General features: G+C 43.8%; 1 protein-coding gene across 1 annotated transcript in view; it reads right to left on the bottom strand.

The window, feature by feature from the left end:
• Nucleotides 1-24,918, bottom strand: part of ncor2 (nuclear receptor corepressor 2) — a gene marked incomplete at its 5' end in the record, with an annotated part of 86,160 nt that overhangs the window by 32,440 nt on the left and 28,802 nt on the right. The window contains 10 exons of the mRNA XM_080004680.1: nt 1,919-2,079; nt 4,781-4,917; nt 8,207-8,305; nt 8,414-8,468; nt 9,131-9,309; nt 10,293-10,386; nt 10,582-10,754; nt 18,350-18,416; nt 21,865-21,917; nt 22,530-22,586. Of these exons, the coding sequence (XP_079860806.1) occupies nt 1,919-2,079; nt 4,781-4,917; nt 8,207-8,305; nt 8,414-8,468; nt 9,131-9,309; nt 10,293-10,386; nt 10,582-10,754; nt 18,350-18,416; nt 21,865-21,917; nt 22,530-22,586 (1,075 nt within the window). The remainder of the gene's footprint in view (nt 1-1,918; nt 2,080-4,780; nt 4,918-8,206; nt 8,306-8,413; nt 8,469-9,130; nt 9,310-10,292; nt 10,387-10,581; nt 10,755-18,349; nt 18,417-21,864; nt 21,918-22,529; nt 22,587-24,918) is intronic.

Below are 24,918 nucleotides of genomic sequence, written 5' to 3'. Positions count from 1 at the left end.
TAAGTCGCTTTGGATAAAAGCGTCTGCTAAATGACTAAATTAATTAAATTAATTATAATTAAAAAGTGCACCCCAGACAGAGTGCATATCTACTTAAGTAAACAGAGACAATGCAGACAATAACAAAAGTGTTAAATAAATGTTCATTTATATTCAGCAATTGTCTCTTTAATATTAAATTGTTTTGTATTATGTATGCTTAATATATTTAAGATTTTATACATTATATATCGGCCATTGAAAAAAATCATATCAGTCGACCACTACTCCCTAATGAAGAGGACCCAGTGAAGGGACGCAGTGGGTCAGCGGTGGCACTACCGGCAACTGTGGCTGAGAAGAGCTGCTGATGTAAGTCCCAGTGGCTCAAGCCACCTGGGGATTCCTGTGACTAACCACACGCAACATGCCGGTGCTGAAACATCAAAAACGCCACATAGACTGCGGCAGGACTGTAACCGTGTGCGTTTGGCTGACTTGCCATCTGCGAGGAAGGCAAAGTGCCAAGGGACGGCCGGAATGCTGCTGACACAAATGGTATTTTTTCCTTAAAAACAGAGTAGCATCCTAAAAATGAATCTGCACAAAACATTGTTTTTGCTGAGCCCCACAGTCGAATGACTTACACACTCACAACATAATTGTCCTCTGCAGGTGATCAAATTATATGCTGTTTATTTTATAAGTAAGGCAATAAATGACTCAATATTGCTCAGGGGAAGGTATTACGCCATTGTTTAATTTCCACTGGAACTGTTGTGTGGGAGTTTAAAAGCGCTTGATGATTGACCTAGAAAAAAGGCTGAGGGAACCACAGTGCACTCTTGTGGTGTGGGACAGCAGATGATGGTGGCCAAGCACAGGAGGAGAGTTGGGGCGGGCTGCGAGACTTTCATCAGATGGGAAGGAGCTGGGCATATGAATGGTGGTAACCCAGTGAAACATATACTAGTCTCTCTTTACATCATTCGGTTTTATTCACACCTGCTTTGTTATCACTGCTTGAATAAAATCAAATGGCTGCAAATAAAGTCTACTGCAAAGAATAACTTAATCATATAGGGAACGAACAGCCAGACAGTGCTAAAATCCATTAGTATTTTGCCGATTCCATTTTGGATTCCTCCAGTTTAATCCAACTCTTTATTGATTTCCTTTTAGACTCCAACACTATATGTGATCCACCACAGCAATAGCTGCTATCTCACGCATTTCTAAAATTGCCAGGAGCAGCCAAATAGGTTGAAAAAAAAAAACCTTTCTGGAAGGAAAATTCAATTTTTCCAGATTCGTGTTCCTCTTTGTTTTCTTTTATCTTTCAGTGTATTTTCAAAACCGAGTTTGATTTATAAATAGTAGAAAAATGTTTAACTGTGTAGTTAAATATTCTGTTAGATTACATGGGGGAAACACAGTTCATTTTGGCTTTGTTGGTCCTCCAACTCATTTGCACCCTGGGAGCTGGCTGAATGAAGGCATGTGTGGGGGAAAACTTTGAGGGTGATTCTCTCAGAAACCCAGTTTGCCACACCCTTGTCATTAACAAGTCATAGCTTTAAAAATATTTGTTTGATTTGCACAAGTGAAACCTTGTTTTGAAGCTGTGATTCCTCACTTTCAAATGATGCAAGTCAACACAAATCAAAAGCCACCAAATATACCTTAAGTCTGCGGTGGGTCACGTATATCATCAGGGGCAGTGATAAGACCACCAGCAACGGAAGGGTAATGGTACCAAAGAAACTGTCAACCAGCAATTGAAGAAGCATCCAGCTAGTCATTTGTGTGGTGGCTAATCAATTTGTATCCTGTTACAAACAGAAACCAGCATTTGGTTCCCAGCCCTAGTTAACACTGAAGGAGTTCATTGCATAGGTGCGTATGGAAGCGTGGTGGGGTGCGTTCTAGCGGAACATACCGAGCTCGTTGCTGAGGGTTGGGGTGGCGGTCTCCTCCACCTCGCTAGTCATGGAGCGGGTGATGCGGCCTTTGCGATGTCCCTGGCTGTTTGCCGTGCGTCTGCCCTTGACGGCGACTGTGGGCTCTTTGTCCTCCCCGTCCTCTCCAGAGGTGTCGTCCCTGTGGGGGAGGTGGACGAAGACTCAGACCGTTAGTTTGTCACACTCACAAACACACTTAACCTAGCCTAGTGCACTGCTCTTTTGAGTCAGACTGTTGACCCAAAACACTAAGACCCAGTTTACACATGGCATTAACATGCGTCTTTTGTGATCTGACCACAAGCAGACAGCTCTAATGCCAGGTGTAAACACACCCAATGTGTCCTCAAAGTGGCTTGAGATTCGATCGCTCAGACCACATTTGGAGGTGGTCTGGGCCGCATATGATCCGATCACCCAAGATACTTGTTAATGCCTGGTGTAAACAGGGCCGAAGAGCTTTAAGAGTAGATTAATTGCTAAATCTGATGTTTTTTGTACGTAATGAGGATCAATTTTGATTGCAAAATGATTGATAAAAGCTCCTGGAATCAGACATGGAATTGAGGCGAAAGCAACACCAAACGTGAGGGCATGTAGCAGTTCCAGAAAGAGGGAGAATTGTTTTATTCCATTTCCATTTTGGTTTTATAATACATCCAGCGTCAGCACATGGTTACGCCTGGAGACAGCCAGCGAAGCTAAACGCGCTGCTCCTGCATTCATCTTCCGACAGCTCTATTAATCTTACGGAGAGGGTCTGCTGGCACACTAAATATAGTGGAGCCAGCTGTGCCAGGGGTGTCAGGTAGGCAGAGGGGGGTCACAGGGAGTCCCCTGGCCATGCCTCGGAGAAGGGGCAGCAGGCATACTTCATCACCATCAGCGCCCCAGTGTGACAAGACTGCTGATAAATTGTCTGTCCGGCCTCCCTACATGAAATAACTATAGCGGTGTAAAGCCACGGCTGATAATGTACACTGGTGTGCATCAAAATAGATATGCTGCGGCCCATTATGTATGACTACTGCTGCTTTAACACCAATATTCCATCTGTTGTTGTCACCTCTGCAGACACACACACACACACACACACACACACACACACACACACACACACACACACACACACACACACACACACACACACACACACACACACACACACACACACACACACACCCCCACAATTACATCTCTACCCAGAAACTGATGTTAGACTTTAACATGTCAGTCAAAAAGAAGGTTAAGCCAACAATCCAATGACCTAAAGGACTTTAGGATTTTTTTCATAGGAGGCTGTGCTCTATTGGCAGGAAGAGAGATAAACAAAGAACCAGCTGTTCAAATTTAGAGAGGGACAGGATGCCTGAATTTTCAGTAGATGGAAAGTCTGGCTGAAGGTGAGGGAGATACTATTTGAGAGTTGGAAAAAAGTGATGATCTTACCAGATCTGCTGGTTATAGGCAAATTAAATTCTACCTCATTTGCTGCAGGGTGATCTTAGACAATACTCACAATAGGGAGCTTGGGGAACAACTATCGCAGAGGGCGAATCCCTGTACTGGTTGTGTTGTGGGTTAAAATCCAACATTGTGACTAGGGATGTTAATAATTAACTGTTTAACAGTTAACTGACAATAAGAATTTAGAGCGATTAATACTATCGATGTGCATGGAGGAACGGGGCCCAGAGTTCCTCCGCTCGTTTCTGTTCCTCCCAACAAAACAACTTAAAACAGTGTGTTTTTTTGTTTGTTTTTTTTTTACAGTTTTTAGTTGTTTTATTTGGAGGAACGGCTCCAAAGGCTCCCCGGTTCACCACTGTTCAATTGGATGATATTGGTTCAGGGCGCACAGAGAGCGGTGTTCGTGTATAAAATATATTTATGATTCCCCTTATTTATAAATTGTAAAGTCCAATAAAAAAAGGATTTTCGGGGGACAGTGCCATAATATTTTGACATTGTTGGGTAACGGTTAAGGATCGGTTAACGAGAGTCGGCTCTCAGTCAGAAGGAAAATTCTAAATTAGCGTCACTAATTTTGAGCTCTGTCATATCATAATAGTTACTTACATACCTATATAAGTTGTATATTCATACACTAGGGCTAAAAGATTGATACATTTCACGCTGAAATCGCAATGTGCAATTGCAATACAGTGCAATTTTTAAGTTGCAAACACTGTATTTCGTTTTACATTTAAAAAGTTTTTATTTTCATTATCAAGACTATTGGTTTTGCATGCTGTATTTTAGTAGCCTGGCATTGCCAGAACAATTCGCAAATATGTATTAGTCTCTCCGTTCATTTTCGATTTCCAAGGGGCATTACCAACCGGCGCAGACCAAAATGTCTCTGGACACAGCTGGATAGACCTACAACCAATCACAGCAATAAAACGAGCGACGCAGGGCTGAGCGAGGTAGTTGGTAAATTCAACTTTAACCAAATCCTGATCGTAAGTACGGCAAACACATCTTTATCCTCATCAACAAAAGCTTTTTTTGAGAAAATATACCGTCCAGTTTGGATTCAGCGTTCTACATCAGCGGCAGCCATCTTGGTTGTTTACGAAAATGTCTCAACGGCTCTCCAAAAGCGTTAACTTTTGTTATATGAGATTCATACTACATCTATAAATTAAGTTTTATTTACACAGGATAGATACATCCTGTAAAAAAAGGAGGTATAATATTATGAAAATCAAATGGCAATTGCAGTATTGGTCATAGAAAATATATCCATACAAGCATTAGGGTGAGTTTATTCATTTACTAAGGGTGTAAAGTAATATATTATTCCCCTCCAACTATGTTCTTGCAAATAAACTCACTTCATTCCATCTTCCTTGTCCTCTGTTTCGGTCTTCTCTTCATCCCTCTCTCCTTCCCTCTCCTTCTCCTTCTCCTCCTTGTCCTCCTGGCTGCCGCGGCTCACCTGCTGCTGCTGCTGCTGTTGCTGCTGGCCATGCTGCGACGGGGAGAGACGACGACAACGAGCCGCTCCGTTACAAAGATGATCCCCTGCAACTGGATACACTGTGCACACAAGGCGCACACCACCCGCGCCCCCCACCACCACCACCCCCGCGCCCCCCACCGCCACAGCGAGCGTGCACCCGGGACAAGCACGCGTACCTTTGGACGCGCACATGCAGACACAACAAGGCGAGGACAAACAAAAACAAACATCGTTTGGAGAGAGAGTGAGCGACAGAAACATTGCCATGGTACACGCACTGGTTCCCCAAAGCAGACAGGCCCTAACCCTGCCTGTTTAGCACCCATGATCACTTCCCCACCCGTTTCCTGGCCGTCTGAGCGTAAGAGAGATACAGATGTGCAGGACAGCCGCAAGCTTTCGATAGCAGCCGGCCGACAGACAGGAAACACTTAGTCCACACTTATCGATCACACCATCATCGCTCCAATCGATTCGCCGTCTAGTCTACCAGAGGTGGGCTTTGGACTATTAATGCTTTTGGCCGTAGCCTCGCAGCTTAGTGGAAGCAAAACCTAACCCTGTATATGAATTGGGATTCATAAATCTCTTTGTCGAATTTCCCCACATGGAAATCTAACCGCTCTTATATAACTGGAGTAAAACTGATGGTGAACTGCATTGTGCTTAAGGGCGAGCCACATTTGTATTGACTAATGTAATAAGATTATTATGAAATTGGAGCAAGCCACAAAAGAGAAATGGACAAAAGAAACTGGTAGTCGCAAAATATTTTGTGGGGTTCGCCAAATGATTTTCTGAACAAAATAATATTATTTTAAATTTATTCAAAAATAAAAATCTTTTTTCAGAAAAAACTGTCTCATGGGAGTGGGCCGATTGATCGGATGAAATGAAAAGATATCCTCATGGATATTGTGTTTTATCCGATTACGATTGACGTTAAATCATTTTGAGTTTATATCCGGATTGGAGATATCACATTTTCTTATAATTTGGTCTCATTGGGTAGATCTGCTGTATGTCAATGACTATTACGCTGCGAGATCTGATCCCGCTCACATTATAAGACAGCTGCACATACGGTCCCCTCCCATAGTCCCTCCCCTCAGCTTTGTGGAAGATGGCGGCGCGTGCACAACACAGGGCTCAGCGCCGCTCCAGATTCTGCGAATCGTCTGCGACAGTCTGGCGTACACATCATAGGGCCCACAGGAACTTTTGGACATCGGATCTTGCAATATTGACAACTTTTTCGGCGATCTCTGGCTCATCCCAGAGATTGGCAAGACGCCGGAGGCAAACAACCCTGCTATGCCGACCGGACTTGCTCGCAGGCGGCGCCAAGATCATAAACAAAGGAGGGCAGATGAGAGGAGGGCTAAGGGCGAGGCTAAAGCTAACTCTTCACCGGCTATCTACCCAGCATTGCCCTCACCAATGTTCGGTCTCTGGTGAACAAAATGGACGGGCTGCTGCTGCAGATCACCACTTACAAAAGGATTATGGACCACAACATCATGTTTTTCACAGAAAACATGGCTCAACGGTGGTGCTTCCGATAGCGGCATCGAGCTAACAAAATCCGATCATGATCATTGGGGTGCATTTTACAGATACGATCCGATTACGACGATCATGCGATCGGCCCACCACTATTCTCTCAGATAAATTATTCATTAGATGCACAATAAAGAACTTTTCAGTGGGCTACATTTTCCATAAGAGACCGAGAGAAAGCGACGGTGCGCTGTGTGTGCATCTATGTAACCATAGCAACCAAAGCAGCCCCACTCCTGTCCCCGACAGCGCAGGAGAAGGAGACACTTTGTCGTCACAAAAGCTGCTGCTGCACCGACTCATGGAAATAAATGTCAATATAATAGAAATGTATGTATTTCAATTTACAAGCTTCAATTGGTAAAAATGCAGGACTGTCCAGCACAAATTGGGACGTTTGGTCACCCCAAGCACAAAACGTAGCACAAACAAACAAGTTTGTTCCAACTACTTTGGATCGATATTGACGATGATGCGGTGGAAAGTTACATTACAGCTCATGAAATATAATGTTAAATATGTCAAAAACCAGAGCAGCACAAATTATAATTTTTACGCTAGCAATCAGCACAAACGCAGCACGAGTGGCAATAATTGTATTCAAATTCTATTCACATGGGGTGCCTACCCCATGGAAGTTTGGATATGTGCTTAACTATGCTGTATTTAGATCCAACATCGGCGAGTTGGAGTGATGGGGTCGAAGGACCTTTGACTTTTTTTTTAGGGGTAACCAGTGAAAAAAGTTTGCGAACCCCTGAATGTAAACGGACAAAATTCAGGTGAGACCCGAAAGGGCAGATGGTTGCGAGGAGAGGACGCTTAAAACGGAACCCATACTTTCAAGACTGCAGTTTCATCCAAATGCACTGCATCACCAACCTACATCCTCTCTAGTTGATTAACTGGCCAGAAAATAAATAAAAGCCATTACTCAATGCAACCAAATACGTCTTCCAGCCTTGGCAGAGGAACCTGCTGCCTAAAGGCTTATTTTCTTCACCCTAATCATCACTGTCCAGTGTAATTACAGACATTTGTAAGTGCTCGCTCTCCGATTGTAGCCGCTGACCGATCAAACCAAGGCCGCACACAAAACTCCACTTAAGGTGGAGAAAGAAAAAGCAGTGTTTAGCGCCCGACTCAATGAGGCCGGGTGCACATTTCGTCTGCGTTAAGCCATCACTCGTACTCAACACGCCTCCTCTCCCAAACTGTCATTACTATTAACTGCTGTAGCCATGGCGCTATAGAATCTCTCTGTCTCTGCAGATCAGTAGTGCGTGGTTAAAAGCCATCAGTAGGTAATGAGCGGAGGTGTCTCCAGGAGAGATGAGGAGGCGCCGACCGCAGGAAAAGGTTGCGAGTTAATTAATGTGCCATTTCATTAGCGCCAGCCTCCGTGGAGCTTAACAGCCCAACACCCGATCTGAGGCTAGGTAATAACCAGGGGCCCATTAGCAACGGAAACGATTTGTATAAAAAATAAAAAATAAATAAAATAAATAAATTAGCTCTGACATTGGGAAGGGGCCGCAATGTGGCGTGATCAGGTGACCTTTGGTGGCTTCTTTGCTCAAAGCCTCTTTGCTTTATGAGAGCTTCACGGTTCGGACGACCTCGGCAATCTGGCTAAACCATCTCTCCCAACGATCGCTTTTACCTTGAGGATGGACAAACCGCGTTGGGCTATTCTCAACAGGAAGCGGGGATTGGGCCGTCGGGAGGTGAAGTGTACCTGGCTTCTGCCACGGCGCCGATAGTTTCTCCGCACAATGTTCTTGTAGTTTTCATTCTTTTTGGTCAGGTAGTAGAAGAGGACGCACTCCGCCACCGTCTGGAAGAATTTTTATTGCAGTGAAAAAGCAAAATAAACAACAAACGACAAAACCTCCCAAAAAAATAAAAATCAAGGACAAGGAATAAAGACACCATTTGATTCTACCTTTCTCTCCAAGAATGACGCAATGAGACCAAAGTTTTTCGGGTGTTGGATGAACCTGCAAAAATGCAAGAAAATTTACACACTGGTCACTAAATTATTTAAGAAGGCTGTCGCTTATATGCACAGTGAGTAATTCATAATGAAGGCAATTGCAAATAGCGTAAGGAGACCTTCTGAACATTGAAAAATGTGTTTTGGCGTGTGAAATGTCATAAATGTGTCTTTATCGACTATGTCTGTCTATTCTATGTCTGGCACGTCCTTTTAAAATCTGACTACATAGCTGAAGGAGCAAACCATCTACATTTTTGCTGTACGACTACCATGTATCAAGGGATGAAGATTGGGAAGCGTCTGTGTGTGGGTGGACTGTGGGCAGTCACTGATTTCAACTGATGTGGGTAGGATTCAGTTTGGCAGGTTGACACTGTTGATCTCTTTTCTCACGAAAGGAGAAGCTTCATTTCCTCAAAGCAAACTCGCTGAACCGTACACAGTCTCCAGACTTGTCAGAGTGAGTAAAACCAATGGCAGCCATATCGCAATCAAACACAATCGCCAGAGTAATCCAGTGCAAAAGAGACGAAGGGCGTACGTGTGGTAAGTACAATACCACGCAACTTCTTTACAGACAAAATCTAATTAAAACCCATCACAAAGACAAGATCCCCGCTCTGCCAATATATAAACCCTGATGGATATAAAGAGGGTCATTACTTCTCTCGAAAGGTGTCCTTCTCCTGCTCACTCCACATGTTCATGACCTGTCGGTCCTTGTACACCTTCATCGGGTCGCCCATCAGACCGTTCATGTTGATGAACTTGATGCGCTGCTGCTCGGCATCAAACAGCATGGGCGGAATGACCGCCAGCTGGCGCATTTGCTTCTCTGTGTTCTGAACACACACACACACACACACACACACACACACACACACACACACACACACACACACACACACACACACACACACACACACACACACACACACACACACACACACACACACACACACACACACACACACACAGTGTGTCAAATGTCTGGGATTGAGTGGGTTGCAATTAGAGGGAAGTGTTCTAACCACATGCCGCCAAACAAACATGTACTACATAAAACAGTGTGAGTGTGAAAATAGGCTACTTCTGAAAAGCAGGTAAAAGTTCAGAAGACAACAGGAAGTTGAGGTCATGCTGGCGACGCCACAGGCTGACCTGCATAATGTGCGCTTCATGTACTTGCTGCAGACTAATCTGGATAGATGTTTTATCAATCGCAGACAGATGAAAATGTAAAGAAATTAATAAAATTGACTTGAAGGTGGTCAGGGGTCAGAGCTGGAGAGAAAGAGACTAGACTGCTTGCGTGAGCGTCTTCTTAAAATAAGGCCAAAAGAAAGATTAAATCCATGAACTGGCCATCAGCGTTCTCAACATAGGAGGGTGAACACTGTTAACAAGGAGCTGGTGTATCTGATTAAGAAATGGCCTCATATAAGGAACGCAAACAAAGCAAAACTAAATAACGGCTATATGTTTCATGTCAGAAACAGATGTGCCTTCAAAGGGGCTGGTGTTCAACTTGGTTAAAAATTAAGATTAAAACTGTTTAGAGTGGGTGGGGAGTGGGCTTGGCAGAGGGGTGGAGGGAGAATGTGGCTCTCTCCCGCTCTGAGGGATCAGATTGAGAACATATTTTTCCTGGCAATTAAAAAAGAAAAATCTGTCATTATTGTCAATGGCTATAGACTCTATAGATTAATTTAATCGTCAATCTGCTCAAGCCGAGTGGGGAGCACTACGGTTAACTTAGCAGACAGTAGGATATCGCCGGACTCACAGGAGGTAAATGGTCACGTGCAGAAAAGAGTAAACTCACCTCTTGCTCTGATATGCCGTCAATGATCTCTGAGACCTCGTGTTCGCTACGAGCTGCAGATGAACTCAGTCCACCACCACGCTGCCCTACACGGCTGTAAGGGGTAGAAACACTTTAGGAGGTTTTGCGGCGGCTTTGATGAAGGCACTACACTAAAACAGACAAACACACTGCATTCTGCAAAACGTAAAATGCAGAAGGAAATGCAGCAGAGCCCTTCTACTCATTCCGAACCATGAAGGACCAACTGCTGAGAAAAGAGATTGGGGAGAGCTTGCTGTGGCCTCACCTCTGCATGCGCTCCTGCAGCTCCCTCTGCTTGCGGATCTCTGGAAACTGCTTCTCATAATACTCGCGCACCTTGCTCTCCTTGGCCCTCCGCCGTGGGTTATTTTCGATGCGTTCCACCTTCTTCTCCCAGGCCTCCATTAGCTGGTCGTATCTCTGGCAGAACTTCTGTTCCTGAAGGGCCACGGACACAAGGGGAAATTTATTATTATCATTATGATTATTACGGGGCCAGCCAGCTTGTTATTGCTGGGATTTTTATTATTATTATTGTCCTTGGCATTTTTCGGGCCAAAAGTGTCACAAGGAACACAACATTTGCTGAAGACATGGTTGAGGTCTCGTTAGAACAGGGACATTTCAGACATCTCGTGGTTCAAATTTGATCCATATCGATCTACATTCGGAGCAGATATTAGTGAAAAACGACAAATCTACTGGAAGTAGCAGAACTTTGTCGTACCTCGATTAGTTTATGGAGCGGGGACTTTGTGACGTCATCATTCAATTTATTATACAGTATATGTCCAGGTTCAGTCTCTGGGTGCTCATTTGCACCCTACGAGGTCTGTTGTGTAGGGCTGCACGATCAACCGTATTTTCATCTTCATCGCGATATGAACGTCGGCAATAAACACATCACAAAAGACTGTCTGAAATGTGATGAACAACAAACATCATTTGTTCAAATGAATAACTTTTTATGTTTTTTTTTTTTTTATCCGTCAGAAAAAAACCAACGTTATCCACAATCCATTAATTTGTGGATTTGTTTTCTGTTAAGATGTGAAGCGGAGACGCAGCTCTCCAGTTGAAAGCACTCCAAAAACAGGAAGTGAAACAAGCGAAAACTCGGATGTAATGGTGCATTCAATGGAACTCGGATAACTGTGATTCATGTTGTTTTCCATTCGATATTTCAAGAGATGTTTTTGTTGAGTTTAGATAGAATTGTGTTATTAGTTGTGTCATGAAATAAATGTATTGTTTGTGTGTTTTCATGTTCCAGATGCCAAAGAAAAGCTGAAAGTCTGAGACAATAAAGAAGCAGTGTGCAGAATGTCCGCCCTGTGAACTCGGAAACCTGAAATTGGTGTCGTTAGAAAGTGATGCTGCGAATCATGCTGCGAGAACTCTGAAAACTGTAATTCTTAACCAACACGACTACCTGGACCCTGTGTACTGCTGCCTGCAGCTATATTTATTATAATCATTACATCATTAGACCCATTTATGTCTTTGTATGGAAGGAATTCTGTAACACACACACACACACACACACACACACACACACACACACACACACACACACACACACACACACACACACACACACACACACACACACACACACACACACACACACACACACACACACACACACACACACACACACAGACAGTTAGGGATATTCGGCTTTCAGGTGAAATTTCAGGATGAACCTAAAATGCACTATAACCTTTACAGCTGAACTTAATTTGACCTTCTCTAAACTTTTGAATGCACATGTCCAACTCTTTAATGTTTCAGTACTTTATGCACAACTTGCTGTTCTCTAACAAGGAGCTGAATGCCAAACTGCACAACAGGTGTTTGATCCATGAATCGACCAATACATTTTACTGGTTCAATTAGAATTGGTATTTAAACAGTCCTCTTCATCTTGCTGTTCACATTTTGACATTATGAGACCAAGACGACACCTAACAATTGATCAACAGTACCTGCCATTGTGAGGCTTCAAACAGGATGTTCTCAGAGGGAAGTGGCCACTGAGCTTAGAGTGTCACAGAGTGTCATCAGCAGGTTGCAACAGAGATACAGAGACTGGAAGAGTCACAGAAAGGCATAGAAGTGGACGTCCTTTGGCCACATCCCACACTAATAAGCGCTTCATTGTGAACAGTGCCCTGCAGAACCGGATGATGAATGCCACTCAACTCCAGGCACATTTAAGGTGAGAGGCACCCAAGTGTCACGTCAGACCATTCGAAACCGTTGACATCAGCGTGGCCTGCGTGCTAGACAACCTGCAAGGGTACCTGACCACACCACCAGGCACAGGCATCATCGTCTTGCACGGGCCAGGGAGCATTTACGCTGGACGAGGGACCAGTGGCCTCAGTGCTGTTCTCTGATGAAAGTCGATTCTTGTTGAGCAGAAATGATGGCCACCAACGATGTTGGAGACGTCAAGGAGAGCGCTATGCATCAGCCACTGTTGTCACCAGACGAGCCTTTGGTGGTGGTGGTGTGTGGGCAGGTGTCTAGTCAATACAGAACTTCCCTACACTTTGTGAATGGTACAGTGACAAGCCCATACTACCTGAATAACATCATTAATCCAGTCATCGTGCCCCTGCATGAACAACACAGGCCTAAGTTCATCTTCATGGAGGACAATGCTCCAGCTCATCGAGGTTGCAACATTAGGGAACGGCTGCTGGAGACTGGGGTACCTCAAATGGAGTGGCCTGCACTTTCTCCAGACCTGAATCCCATAGAAAACCTATGGGATCAACTGAGTCGCCGTGTAGAGGCTTGTAACTCCGTACCCCAGAACCTAAATGACCTGAGGGCCGCCATTCAAGAAGAGTGGGGGGCCATGCCTCAGCAGACAATAAGTCGACTTGTGAACAGCATGAGACGTGGTTGTCAAGCTGTAATTGATGCTCAAGGGCACATGACAAGTTATTGGGACATTGACATTTTTGTTGTGGTATACCCACCACTGTTGTTGGCTTTTGTTTCAATAAATTGTTTGAGATGAGGAAATCACCATTGCAAACTTCTACTTAAATGCCCTACCTTTATGATACATCACTGTAGCGTGAACTTTTTACATTTTCCATAAATTTCACCTGAAAGCCAAATATCCCTAACTTTTTGTGAGTAGTGTATATATACAAAGCACATAAAAACTCTAGATGTGTTTAATTTACTTTATATAGTTTCCTGCAGATCACAGATCGCTCATGAAAACACCCCACCTGCGTTCTCACGGTCCGGTGGCAAATTCTCTGCTGCACGGTCCGTTAGCCAGTGGTTGGGAACCTCTGCACTAGAGGACATTCTGTCTGTGACGGTTGGGTTTATTTCGCACTTTCGGACACTCTGGTCAAAGGAGAACTCTCCCTTGTACCCACAGTGAAGCACCGGAGTAGAGGGAACACGCCCGTGCGCTCTGATCTTCTCTCCAAACAAAGCAAATAAAAACTCAAGATGTATTTCATTTACTCCGTTTCCTGCTGCTTCTCTGCTGTGTTGCAAATCACAGATCCCAGAAAATCAGATTTTTTTTATATATTTAAATTCTATACCATTTTCAAATTTTGTCCCTGCAGCTCTAGTGTGGCAGCAGTGCAATGCATGAAATCATGCAGATACGGGTCAGCAGCTTCAGATAATGTTCACACAACCATCAGAATGGGGGAAAAAATGTGATTTCAGTGTTTTCAACCATGGCATGCCAGATGTGCTGGTTTGACTATTTCTGTAACTGATGATCTTCTTGGATTTTCATTACATTAGTCTCTAGAATTTACTCAGAATGGTGCGAAAAACAAAAAACATTCAGTGAGCGGGAGTTTTGCGGACCTTGCCGATGAGAGAGGTCAGCGGAGAACGGCTCCGGCAACTCAGATAACCACTCTCTACAATTGTGGTGAGCAGAATAACATCTAGGGATGCAAAACCAGTGGTCGACCAATTAATTGGTGGGCCGATTAAGTGGGCCGATACATTTTGAGATAATCGGCATTGGCCGATAAACAAAAAATGTCTGCAGACAAGTGTTGTCAAAAATATAGATTTTTCTATTCATATCAATTCTGAATATTTGAAATGGTTTCGATACTCATTTTCCACATTATCAATATACCGGTAATAGTTGCGCTTCCTCCCTCTCTCTCTCTCTCGTCTCCTGTAGGCTCCCACAGCAAGTCACACACACTGCTGCAGCGCCCACATAGCCCCGCCTCCTCTCACTCACTTGCTGCCTTCACTAGTCTCATTCGCACCGGTTTGTTATGGTGTTAGCTCATTAAAGATGCCAAGTGCAGAGCTTCTGCGAACAGTTTTGAAAGAGAACAGCATGATAACGCCCCACATCACAGCGCAAAATCGTCTCAAATTGGTTTCATGAACATGAAAATGAGTTCAATGTTTTTCAGTGGCCTTCCCAGTAACCGGAGCTTAATCCAATAGAACACCTTTGAGATGTGATAGAATGGGAGATTAGCAGCATGCTGACAAATCTGCAGGAATTGCGTGATGCAATCATGTCAACATGGACCAGAATCTCAAAGGAATGTTTCCAACATCTTGTGGAAAACCTGCCAAGAACAATTCAGACTGTTTTGATAGCAAAGGCAGGCCCTACACAGTATTCGTATAATGTTCCTAATAAAATTCTCAGTGAATGTATATGGGGCGGGGGCTGGAGTGTATGGCGTGGATCCTGGGTGGAATGGACTCACTGTGCCAGAGGAATTTGGGGGGTACAGTTTGAACACACCAACTCATTCACGTTTTTTTCCTTTATATTACTACTTTCGTTTTCTACATTGTAGAATAATAGTGAAGACATCAAAAATATGAAACACCACATACGGAATGATGTAGTAAAAAAAAAAAAAAAAAAAAAAAAGGTGTTAAAGAAATCAAAATATATTTTAGATTCTTCAAAGTAGCCACCCTTTACCTTGATGACAGCTTTGCACAACCAGCTTCATGAGGTAGTCAGCTGGAATGCTTTGAAATTGCATTGATAAAAGTTCATTTGTGAAATAGATTTTCTTCTTGATGCTCAAAGGCATTGAGAAGAATACAGTAAAAAGAGAAAGGACAAACTATCATTACTTTAAGGGACATGAAGGTCAGTGAATCCGGAAATATTTAACAACTCTGAAAGTTTCTTCAAGTGCAGTCACAAAAACCATCAAGCGCTATGAAGAAACTGGCTCTCAAGAGGGCAACCACAAGAAAGAAAGACCCAGAGTTACCTCTGCTGGAGAGGATAAGTTCATTAGTTACCAGTTACCAGATTCGATTTTGATACAAAAGGTCATGATTTGATTCAATATGCATTCAACCTGATGAGATGGCTTGCAATTAGATTTTATATTGATTTATATTTTTACATAATGAGAATTGCAAGAAACTTCTGTATAACATCCCACTTGCATTACAAACCTATTTCATGGAACAAAAAGTTAATATTTACAATTCACTTGTGATTATGGTGGTATTTAATTTAAGCATGAAATAGCTGCATGACTTCCAAACAAACTAGCTATATTACAATTTTTTAGTTGATTCAGAAATTCAAACAATAGAATTGAAAGCCACACAGATCACGCCCGTCCCAATGCGCACCATTGGGGCACCCTTGATATGCGCTCGGCCGTGCTGCTCCGTTTGCCCAGAGTGGCAAAATGCCTAGAACCGGAGCTGGGGTCCATGTGCCTTTTCTTTTATTTTTTGAGCACCTGTCACTTTTAAAGTCTCTGCACGGTACTGTAGAGCCGGGAAGTGAGATCCGATCACCAGTGGTTACTCGACAGCTCTGAGCGGAGATGACGAGAGCCTCTGCCCCCTCTCTCCCTCAGTTTCAGAACACGGTAAACTACACTTACACCGTTCAATGCTCGGATTTTTCTTGGCGGATAAAAAAATAAATAAAAGTAAAAAGTCTGTCATAAAATGTCAATCGCGATGATGGAGTCCATCGCCGATAGACAATTTAACTGTAAATCTGCCCAAGCCTAAATCAGAGGACAACTATATCTTTATTTGCTTCATTAGTGTCCAGCAATCTGCTTCTTCTGCCTACCATCCCTCTCTGTCCACACTCTAGCATAGCAGAAAACACAGCATTGCCGCATTCGTATTCTATGGGGACTCAAGCCTTGAGCCATGACTCTTGCAGAGGACAACCCACTGCTTTGCTCAGCTCGTCCACAGGCAGGCTGTAAAGAGGGCCATAAACCCCGGAGGAGACACGAGCCTCAGTGGGCTCTTAAACCACCAGGAGACGACTCCCTGCCAGCAGCCCCCTCTCCCCCCCTTCCACATAACAGGAAAGGAGACACGACACTGCCCCGAGACTCATAGTTGCGTTAGAGCCAAAACCTTGCTGGTCATTCAGAAACTTTAAATAACTGATGTGCTGGGTTGTATACATGGACATATTCAACATTATAGGAGACCAATTATGAAAAACTCATTTGTCAGTGCTTGTGCAGATACATTTGGGTCACAAGACAAACTGCTTATTTCAGAAAACATGTGATCCAACAAGACATTCAGATTTGTCTCATTCACATTGGGCCTCAGTAGAATTAGAACTGCCCGCCCATCTGAGTAACTCCACCCACAGCTTGAGCGGCACCGCTAGAGTGTACGGTGGCTCAGAGCTAAGCATGGGAAGTGCTCTGCCGCAGAGAACAGCACAAATCTTTTAAAAGAACAGAGGATTTAACACCATCAACATCCTTGACAAAACTGCAGACGAGGGAAATGTAAGTATTTAAAAAGTAATTGTGTATTGTCAGTAACGTAGATCCGCTGCGCGTAGCACACAAATTCGGAACAAACTTTTAAAGTAGGCCTTGTAGATCTAATATGAGTGTGGAGATTCAGCAACTAGATTGTGTATTTCTCACCTAAAATTCGTGGCACGGTGGCGCAGTGCATTGCTGCCTCACAGCAAGAAGGCTGTTGGCACCGTGCTCCGGCGGGTTATCTCCAAAATAGGAGCCTGTGTGGAGTTTGCATGTTCTCCCCGTGCTCACATGGGGTTTCCTCCACCTACCATCAGTAAGGACCCCCACCAAAAACATGCACACATCATCGTCTGACGAGCAATGGACACTCATCACCAGGTCCCCGGGCGCGTCGACGAATGCTGCCCACTGCTCCTGGCTGCCCCCCCGGAGGAAGGACAAGCCAGGATGGGTCAAATGCAGAGGCCTCATTTCACCAGCCACCATCCAAAGCATGTGCATGTGCATGTGTGTGTGTGTGTGTGTGTATGCATGTGTTGTAGTGTGGTGTGTTGCGTGACAATTTAAGATTCTTCTTTTTCTTCTTAAAAATTTGTTCCAAAATGATTTTGGTGGACTGATAAGGTGAACTCGCACCAAACAGAGCGCCAGAAACGCGATGGATTTAGAGGTATGTTAGGCTAGAATGCATAATTAGTGATAAAGAGTGGTATTTTCAGCAAAAAAATTCAAAAACATGTTTTGGGGACCTCAGAGTCCTATATTAACTTGTTGAAAAGGAGCATAATAGGTCCCCTTTAAACCTGCACACTTGATTTGCGGTAATGATTTTTGCCCGGGGCAGTTGATTTTAAGAGGGGTTTGCCTGGCTGTGGCATCAGAGCTCGCCCCACCGATCCCAGCTTTATTTATAGCCCTGCCCTTTGACTCTGTCCTGCTCAATCACTGGCAGGCAAGACTGCACACAAAGAGGCACACTGCGTACAAAGCTGATTTAAGTGCTTGGCTAACAGCGGCTTTAATGTGGTCAAACCTACAAAATGAAGAAGAAAAAAAAAATTCTTAAGCCTTTTCTTTTTTCTGTTCCGTGGGGAATACTCAGTATTATTACATCAGCTCAAGGCCACTGTGTTCAGTGGAGCTCTCTCCATGTTTGGTCTGCCTAAAATGGACGCTTTCTAGGAGCCCCTGGTCCAGTTCCCAGCCAGTCAAGTGTTGCGGGTCCGGGCAAAGGGGTCAAAGTGCGCAGAGTTCTCTACTCACCCACTGCTTACGAGCATGATTTCTCCTCTTGAAGTAGAGGATCAGCTTCTTCCTCATCGCCTGGTTTCTGTTGGGGAAAGAAGAGGAGCCAGATAGAGTGAGGGAGGGGGGGCGCATCAGGTATTAAACAATGATTTCCTCTGTTGTTAAACCACTAAGGATTTCTTTAAATGCCATTACGGGGAAAAAAACCAAAAAAGGTTTTTCACCTCATCCTCCAACCACACCTTGTCTTCTTAACACACACACACACACACACACACACACACACACACACACACACACACACACACACACACACACACACACACACACACACACACACACACACACACACACACACACACACACACACACACACACACACACACCTTGTATGCCACTGCTTGATAAACTCAAAATCGTTTATTGTGGGGGCGGGGACCCAGGAAGATGGAGAGAAAGAGAGTGAAAGAGCGAGAGAGTGAGGGAATGAGGCGGTGAGAGAGGGAGAGTGAGAGGGGAGCCAAAGATGTAAAGCTTGTCTGGGCCAGGAGGAGCTGGCCGTGGCGCTTCGAATAAAGGTCAGGGCCAGTCATCTGGTTTGGCAGCCACTCTTTTTGTCCTCCTCTTTACTGCAAGACCGGGTTTTATTCTTGATAGTTAATCTGTCAGTTGTAAGGTCACATTTCCTACTGATAAATGTAATCTAACCGTGCATTAGTCACTTCAGTTGGTGTCAAAGGCAAGGACAGGAGGTGTGCTACACGTGAATAAACGTCGATGGAATGATGAGATTAGGCAGATTATCGCGCCATTGAGGCCACAGTGGAAATATTTTAACTTGAGCAAAGACTTTGCATAGCAGTCAAGCACTACTCCTCCATATGTCATTAAAGTTCAAAGACACATCCTAGAATTACAAGTCGGTGTTTGAGAGTTGTGTTTTACTTCTTTACCGATCTACAAGGGAAAATAACATTTCTGTTGGTCATCCATAATTATGTAACAGGTAAACCATCAACAGCTGGTAGTCGTCGTGTATACCAAAACCACTCGGCGCGTTCATCATCGGATTTGGCTAATAGGCAGTTTGCTCGGGAGGCACCAGGTAGCATCCAAGGCCCAGGGATAAGCACCCAGGTGTTGCCTATTCTTTATTCTCAAGTAAGAAATGTTTACTGCAATAACAAGGCCTGGCTGAATCCAAACACACCTTCAGCCCAGCATAAACACTGACAAAAACACTCCCACGCAGCCAGTGAAAATCAACTCTGCCAAATCACACCAGCAGAGAAGTGCAGTTGAATCTACCATGAGGCTATGCATGTTTAGGCACGCACGCACACGCACGCACCACCACACACACACACAGGGTCCCGGTGGGGACGGGGACAGGGGGGCTGCCCACTGGACACCGAGTGCATGAGGGAAAGATCAGCTCAGACCCAGACCAGCAACAAAATACTATAGTTCTCTGACTTATCTGAGGACAATGCAAATGAGTGAAAACCCCTCATATAAACATCATTATATTAGACTAGATATTGTCTGGGATTTGTAATATTGTGATATAGTTACAGTAAAGTAATACAATCCGAAATTCATAGATTGTTGTAATGAAAACCTCTCCCTGCTTGGTCATTACATTCACATCAGTAATGATTGTTTCTCAAATATTTATTGTGTGTAAATATCATATGAAAGCACCGATTAGTGACCCCCCAAATAACTGATCTTGACGTACAGTGACAACTCATACTGTCAATATTGCCAAATTCTACATGACGGCGATGAATTTCAATTCAACATCATCACATTAAAGCACCGAACGGCAGAAAAAAGAAAGAGAATCAACCGAAGAGTCATGCCGAGTCATTTTTTGCTCCTCCACATGATGCTTGGAATGTTCTCAACTCCAACAATGAGTGAACGGTTAGAGCAGTTTGTGCGTGGGAGATGAGAGAGGCGTACTGGCTGTAGTGTGCAGGAAGTAGTGGTGGGCCGAGGTGGGGCACGCTGACAACTCATCCAACCTACTGGGGACGTGTGCCAAACATATCAAACTGCTTAGTGGCACAGAGAAGTCAATTGTCCGGACAAAAGCTACACAGCTAGGGTTAGACACACACAGACGAGGGCTGTGACGGTTTGAAATTTTTTCTTACCGCGGTGAAAAGCAATGCATAACCGCGGTATTTTGGTTTACCGAGGGGAGGTGGGGTTTGGAGGGTCTCTCTCTCTCGCTCTCTCTCTCTCTCTCTCTCTCGCTCTCTCGCTCTCTCTCGCTCTCTCTCGCTCTCTCGCTCTCTCTCTCTCGCTCTCTCTCTCTCGCTCTCTCTCGCTCTCAACCTGCCAACCATGGGAAAATATGTTGAGTGCCACAACAGTGTAACAGGGAGTCTCCGTGGCGGTTGAGTTACTGCAACTAAATGACTCCATCAGTTACTCACACTGTAGCCGTCTCGTAACGAGGTTTACCACATTGTATGCAAGACACTACAGCTAACTATATACAGTATACTAATCTCATTAGGATATACACCTTGAAAAGCATCATCTCGTAAAGTTACCAAACCAGTTGACCAACTAGACAAGCACCGATTGCAATTTTCGTGGCCGATTCATTTTTCTGATTATTTTTAAGTCAGCGATGACAAATACATCCTGTGATCCGATCTCGCTCATGTGATTGGACAGCTGCATCTACAGACTACCGCTGCAATTTTCAGTTACCACAATAGTGAGATTGCTGATTTTGACACTGTTTATGTTCATTATTCACTATGGAACGATAATAGAACAGAAATTGTCACTGAGTTCCAATAAAAACTGAATGTTACTGTCACCAAGTTTCAGTATAATTCAACCAGTAACTCTCACTGAGTTTTAGTAGGACCCAACATATAACTAACATGGAAATTTCCAGTTCAAACTTCAAATGAAAGTCTCTTTTCCTTTTAAGTGCAAATATACATTTATATTATATATGCAACTTTACAAATAAATCGCAATCATTACAAAAAACAAACAAGTTAAATTAATGTCCGACTCATCTTCCTTTCGTTCAGTGGAAGTCCTCCTTCCCCCACCGTGCGTCAAACCAACTGAATCAAATGGAGCGACTCGTTTTACTGAATGACTCGTCAAGGACCAAGTCTCAAAAGAGTCACTATCGGAGCTCCACTGTGACAGCAATCGATACGCACTCTGCACAATGTTGGAATATTGTCAGACGATAAATTAATTATTCATCTAATCTTCTTTGTTTACGTCCACACAGCTGCCATTTTCTTTCGTTTGCTCTCTTTTTTGAGCGTCAACTACGCCATTAAGTTACATTTCGTTGTATCGGGTTTGAGTATCTGAGAATTTTTACGAGTACAGTACATGAGCACAGTATCGGGCGTCTAAATTTGACCGGCACAGAATAAGAGCCGGACAGAAGGAGCCGGCTCCGCCCCACTCGCGCATATCTCTGGCGATGGAGAGGGAGAGAGAAGGAGGAGAGATCTCTTCTGATAATAGCGACTCACATTTTGATGTTCTCATGATACTGCTTGGTGTCCGAAGGCTGGTTGTACAGAGGCTGGAGGAGGAGAGGAGACAAGAGCGGAAAACAAATGTACTGTCAAAGAAGGGAGGGAAGCTTCACAGCCAGATGAGAGGGGTCACTTCGGCTTTAATCCCCACCTCAGGTTTGCAGTGTAATTACTCAGTCTCATTGAGTCAGTGAAAATGTAAGTCTTCAGGGAGAGCCGGGAGTGTGTGTGCTTCCTACTCAATGCAAGGCTCTTTGGATTATCCATTTGACACAGCTGTATGGTTACTTGACCACAAATTGAATAAAACTGTTTATTTTGAACCCAGATATATATGACAAGAACAATAATGCATATGAAACACATATTGACAAACGAGAAGTTGAGACATGTTAGTACTATTACGAGTACCGCTCTGCGTTTAAAAAGACATACACAATCTTCTGTGGTAAAGACAAAGGATAGTGATCAAATGTAGCCACAGCCCCAGGACACAAGTGCAACAGTTTTCCATGTAACAGCTACACTGCTGAACATACATCGACCCAACAGCGGCCATATTCTTAGAGGCCTTCTACATCCAAAATGCAGATGCTGTGCAAAGGGGAAAAAAAACACTGTTTATCATATACGTGAGCAAACACAATAAGGACACTCACCAGTTCCACCCTGGGGCCCAGTCCTTCCAGTATCCTGTGAGCTTCCTCTGCTTTTTTCTACAGAGACAACGGACAAAGCAGCAACATGTGAGCCATCAACCAGCAACTTTGCTATCACCACGGCAACGCAAACGAGCCCGACAGCGCAACCGGCGAGTCTGGAGCAGTGCTCCTGGCAGCCCGGATGGACCGATGCACAAACTATTATTAGAGCTTTTAACTAAAGCTGGACCGCAGTACTCTCTCCCTGCCTCCTCTCTTACGGAGAAAATATTACTCACCTCCACAAATGCACTCAGAGGGAGGGAGGGATGGAGGGAGGGAGGGAGGGGGAGAGAGAGAGAGAGAGAGAGAGAGAGAGAGAGAGAGAGAGAGAGAGCGAGAGAGAGAGAGAGAGAGAGACCATTGGTGATGAATGTATGCTGCTTTATCCCATGAGAGACAAGTGATGAAAGCCAGGGAAAGATATTGTGTACATTTTGCCTAAAATAGGAGAAGAGGTGTGCGGCTGGGTAGTGTGGCAAAACTTCTATAAAAATCACAACATATAATGAATTTTTGCAAGTAATTGCAATATCATCGTGATGGCAGTCAATTCCGTTCATCATTAACCTTATTACAAACTTTGAATAATATGAACCCATGGATAGGTTTATAGTATTCAAGTTTTCAATTAGTGACTGTTAATCCTAAATTATGTTAATAAGCACAAACTCTGAGCAAAAATCCCGTTGGAATAAACGACACTATCTTAAGGTTTCTATTTTGCAGAAATGCAAAGTGAAATAAAAACACCTAACATATGAACACCATCCCCAATTCTTCTTCTGGTGCACACACACACACACACACACACACACACACACACACACACACACACACACACACACACACACACACACACACACACACACACACACACACACACACACACACACACACACACACACACACACACACACACACTTTGCCTTGGGGCAAGGAAGGGGATTAGGGTTTCTTGTATTACCCCCTCTGGCGACAACGTCACCCATGATGGTTTGCACAAAATCAGACTTTTTAAAATATGAACCATGTATAACCTATGGAGACCGCCCCACTCTGTAACTCCCCCCTCTCTCTCTGCTTCATCGATCACATAGATTCTCCTCGGCAACACATTGCATGCTCTGCTGCTTCCCATCTCACTTCATTTCCTTCAGCTACCACGACTGTGCAGCGGCCCAGAGAGATGGACGTACAGACTGATAGATGGAGAGAAAGAGAGCGAGAGAGAGAGAGACAGAGAGAGAGACAGGAGGGGGTGGTAGGTAGGGGGGCGTACAAATAGACAAACAAAGAGCACAGAATAGAAGTATGGGGTGAGACAGGGGCGGACGAGACCGAATCCAGTGTTTCCCCTATAATTGTACCGGCCTGGCGGGACACCAGGCCAACGAGAGCCCCCGCCAGGTAAACCCTCTCACCGCTCATCTCACTCGCTCCAGTTGTTTGTTATGGCGTGGGCTAGTGGCTAACGGGAAACGCTGTCCCCACTTCTCCATGTTGGAGGGCTACGTACGGGGCTTTCGTCACAAAGTGGCGGTTTGTGCCGCGGCAAAGTTGTTTTCCTGCTCCGTAACTTCTTCTCTGGCTCCATCGCTAGTGCTGTTAGCCGTTCTAGCCATCCAGTCCATCGGGAGTAATAGGAAACCCATGCCAAAGCTAATGCTAGCTTGTAAGCTCACTAACTGAAACGATCACATGGAATACATTTTTTTAACTGAAATATTCAAATACATTACATTTTTTTTATAAATTGTATTGAATGTATTGAGTGTCCAGATTATCAAAAAAAAAATGTATATTATAATTATTTTCTTATTTAGAATTGAATAATTTGATATGACCACAGAGGAATATCAAAAATAGCAAAAACACATAAATAAATATCAGTTATCATCAGACAATAATATATAATATTTTTATTAAAGTAGAGATGTGAATGTGTGACATCTCAAAGGCTTTTGAACAAGTGCACTACCTCAAGAAGAATACGGTTTTCATTAATTTAAAAAACCTTACAATATTGTTAATTAGGGGTGTCACAACTCTGGAAATCAACAATTCGACTTTAAGGTCACAATTTGATTTTCAATTTAAACTCCCCCCCCCCCCCCAGCACTGAAGGCTGTGCCATTGATCGACTATTAAGTCTTTATTTGTCAAGAAAAACACTTGTTTCTCAACAAGTAACTTATCTGAATAATAGAAAATACAAATAATAACAAAATATGAGAATATTTAAACAACACACCTAAACATTTAAGAGCTTCCTCAAAACTAGACTTTAGAATAATAAAAAATAGGTTACTTATTACACTACTTTTAAGTTACCCACCAAAATAAG

Source organism: Zeus faber (assembly GCF_960531495.2).
Source record: "Zeus faber genome assembly, chromosome: 7".
Classification (NCBI taxonomy): Eukaryota; Metazoa; Chordata; class Actinopteri; order Zeiformes; family Zeidae; genus Zeus; species Zeus faber.
Note: the sequence above shows the minus strand (reverse complement) of the source record. Positions and strands in the feature narration are given on the sequence as shown.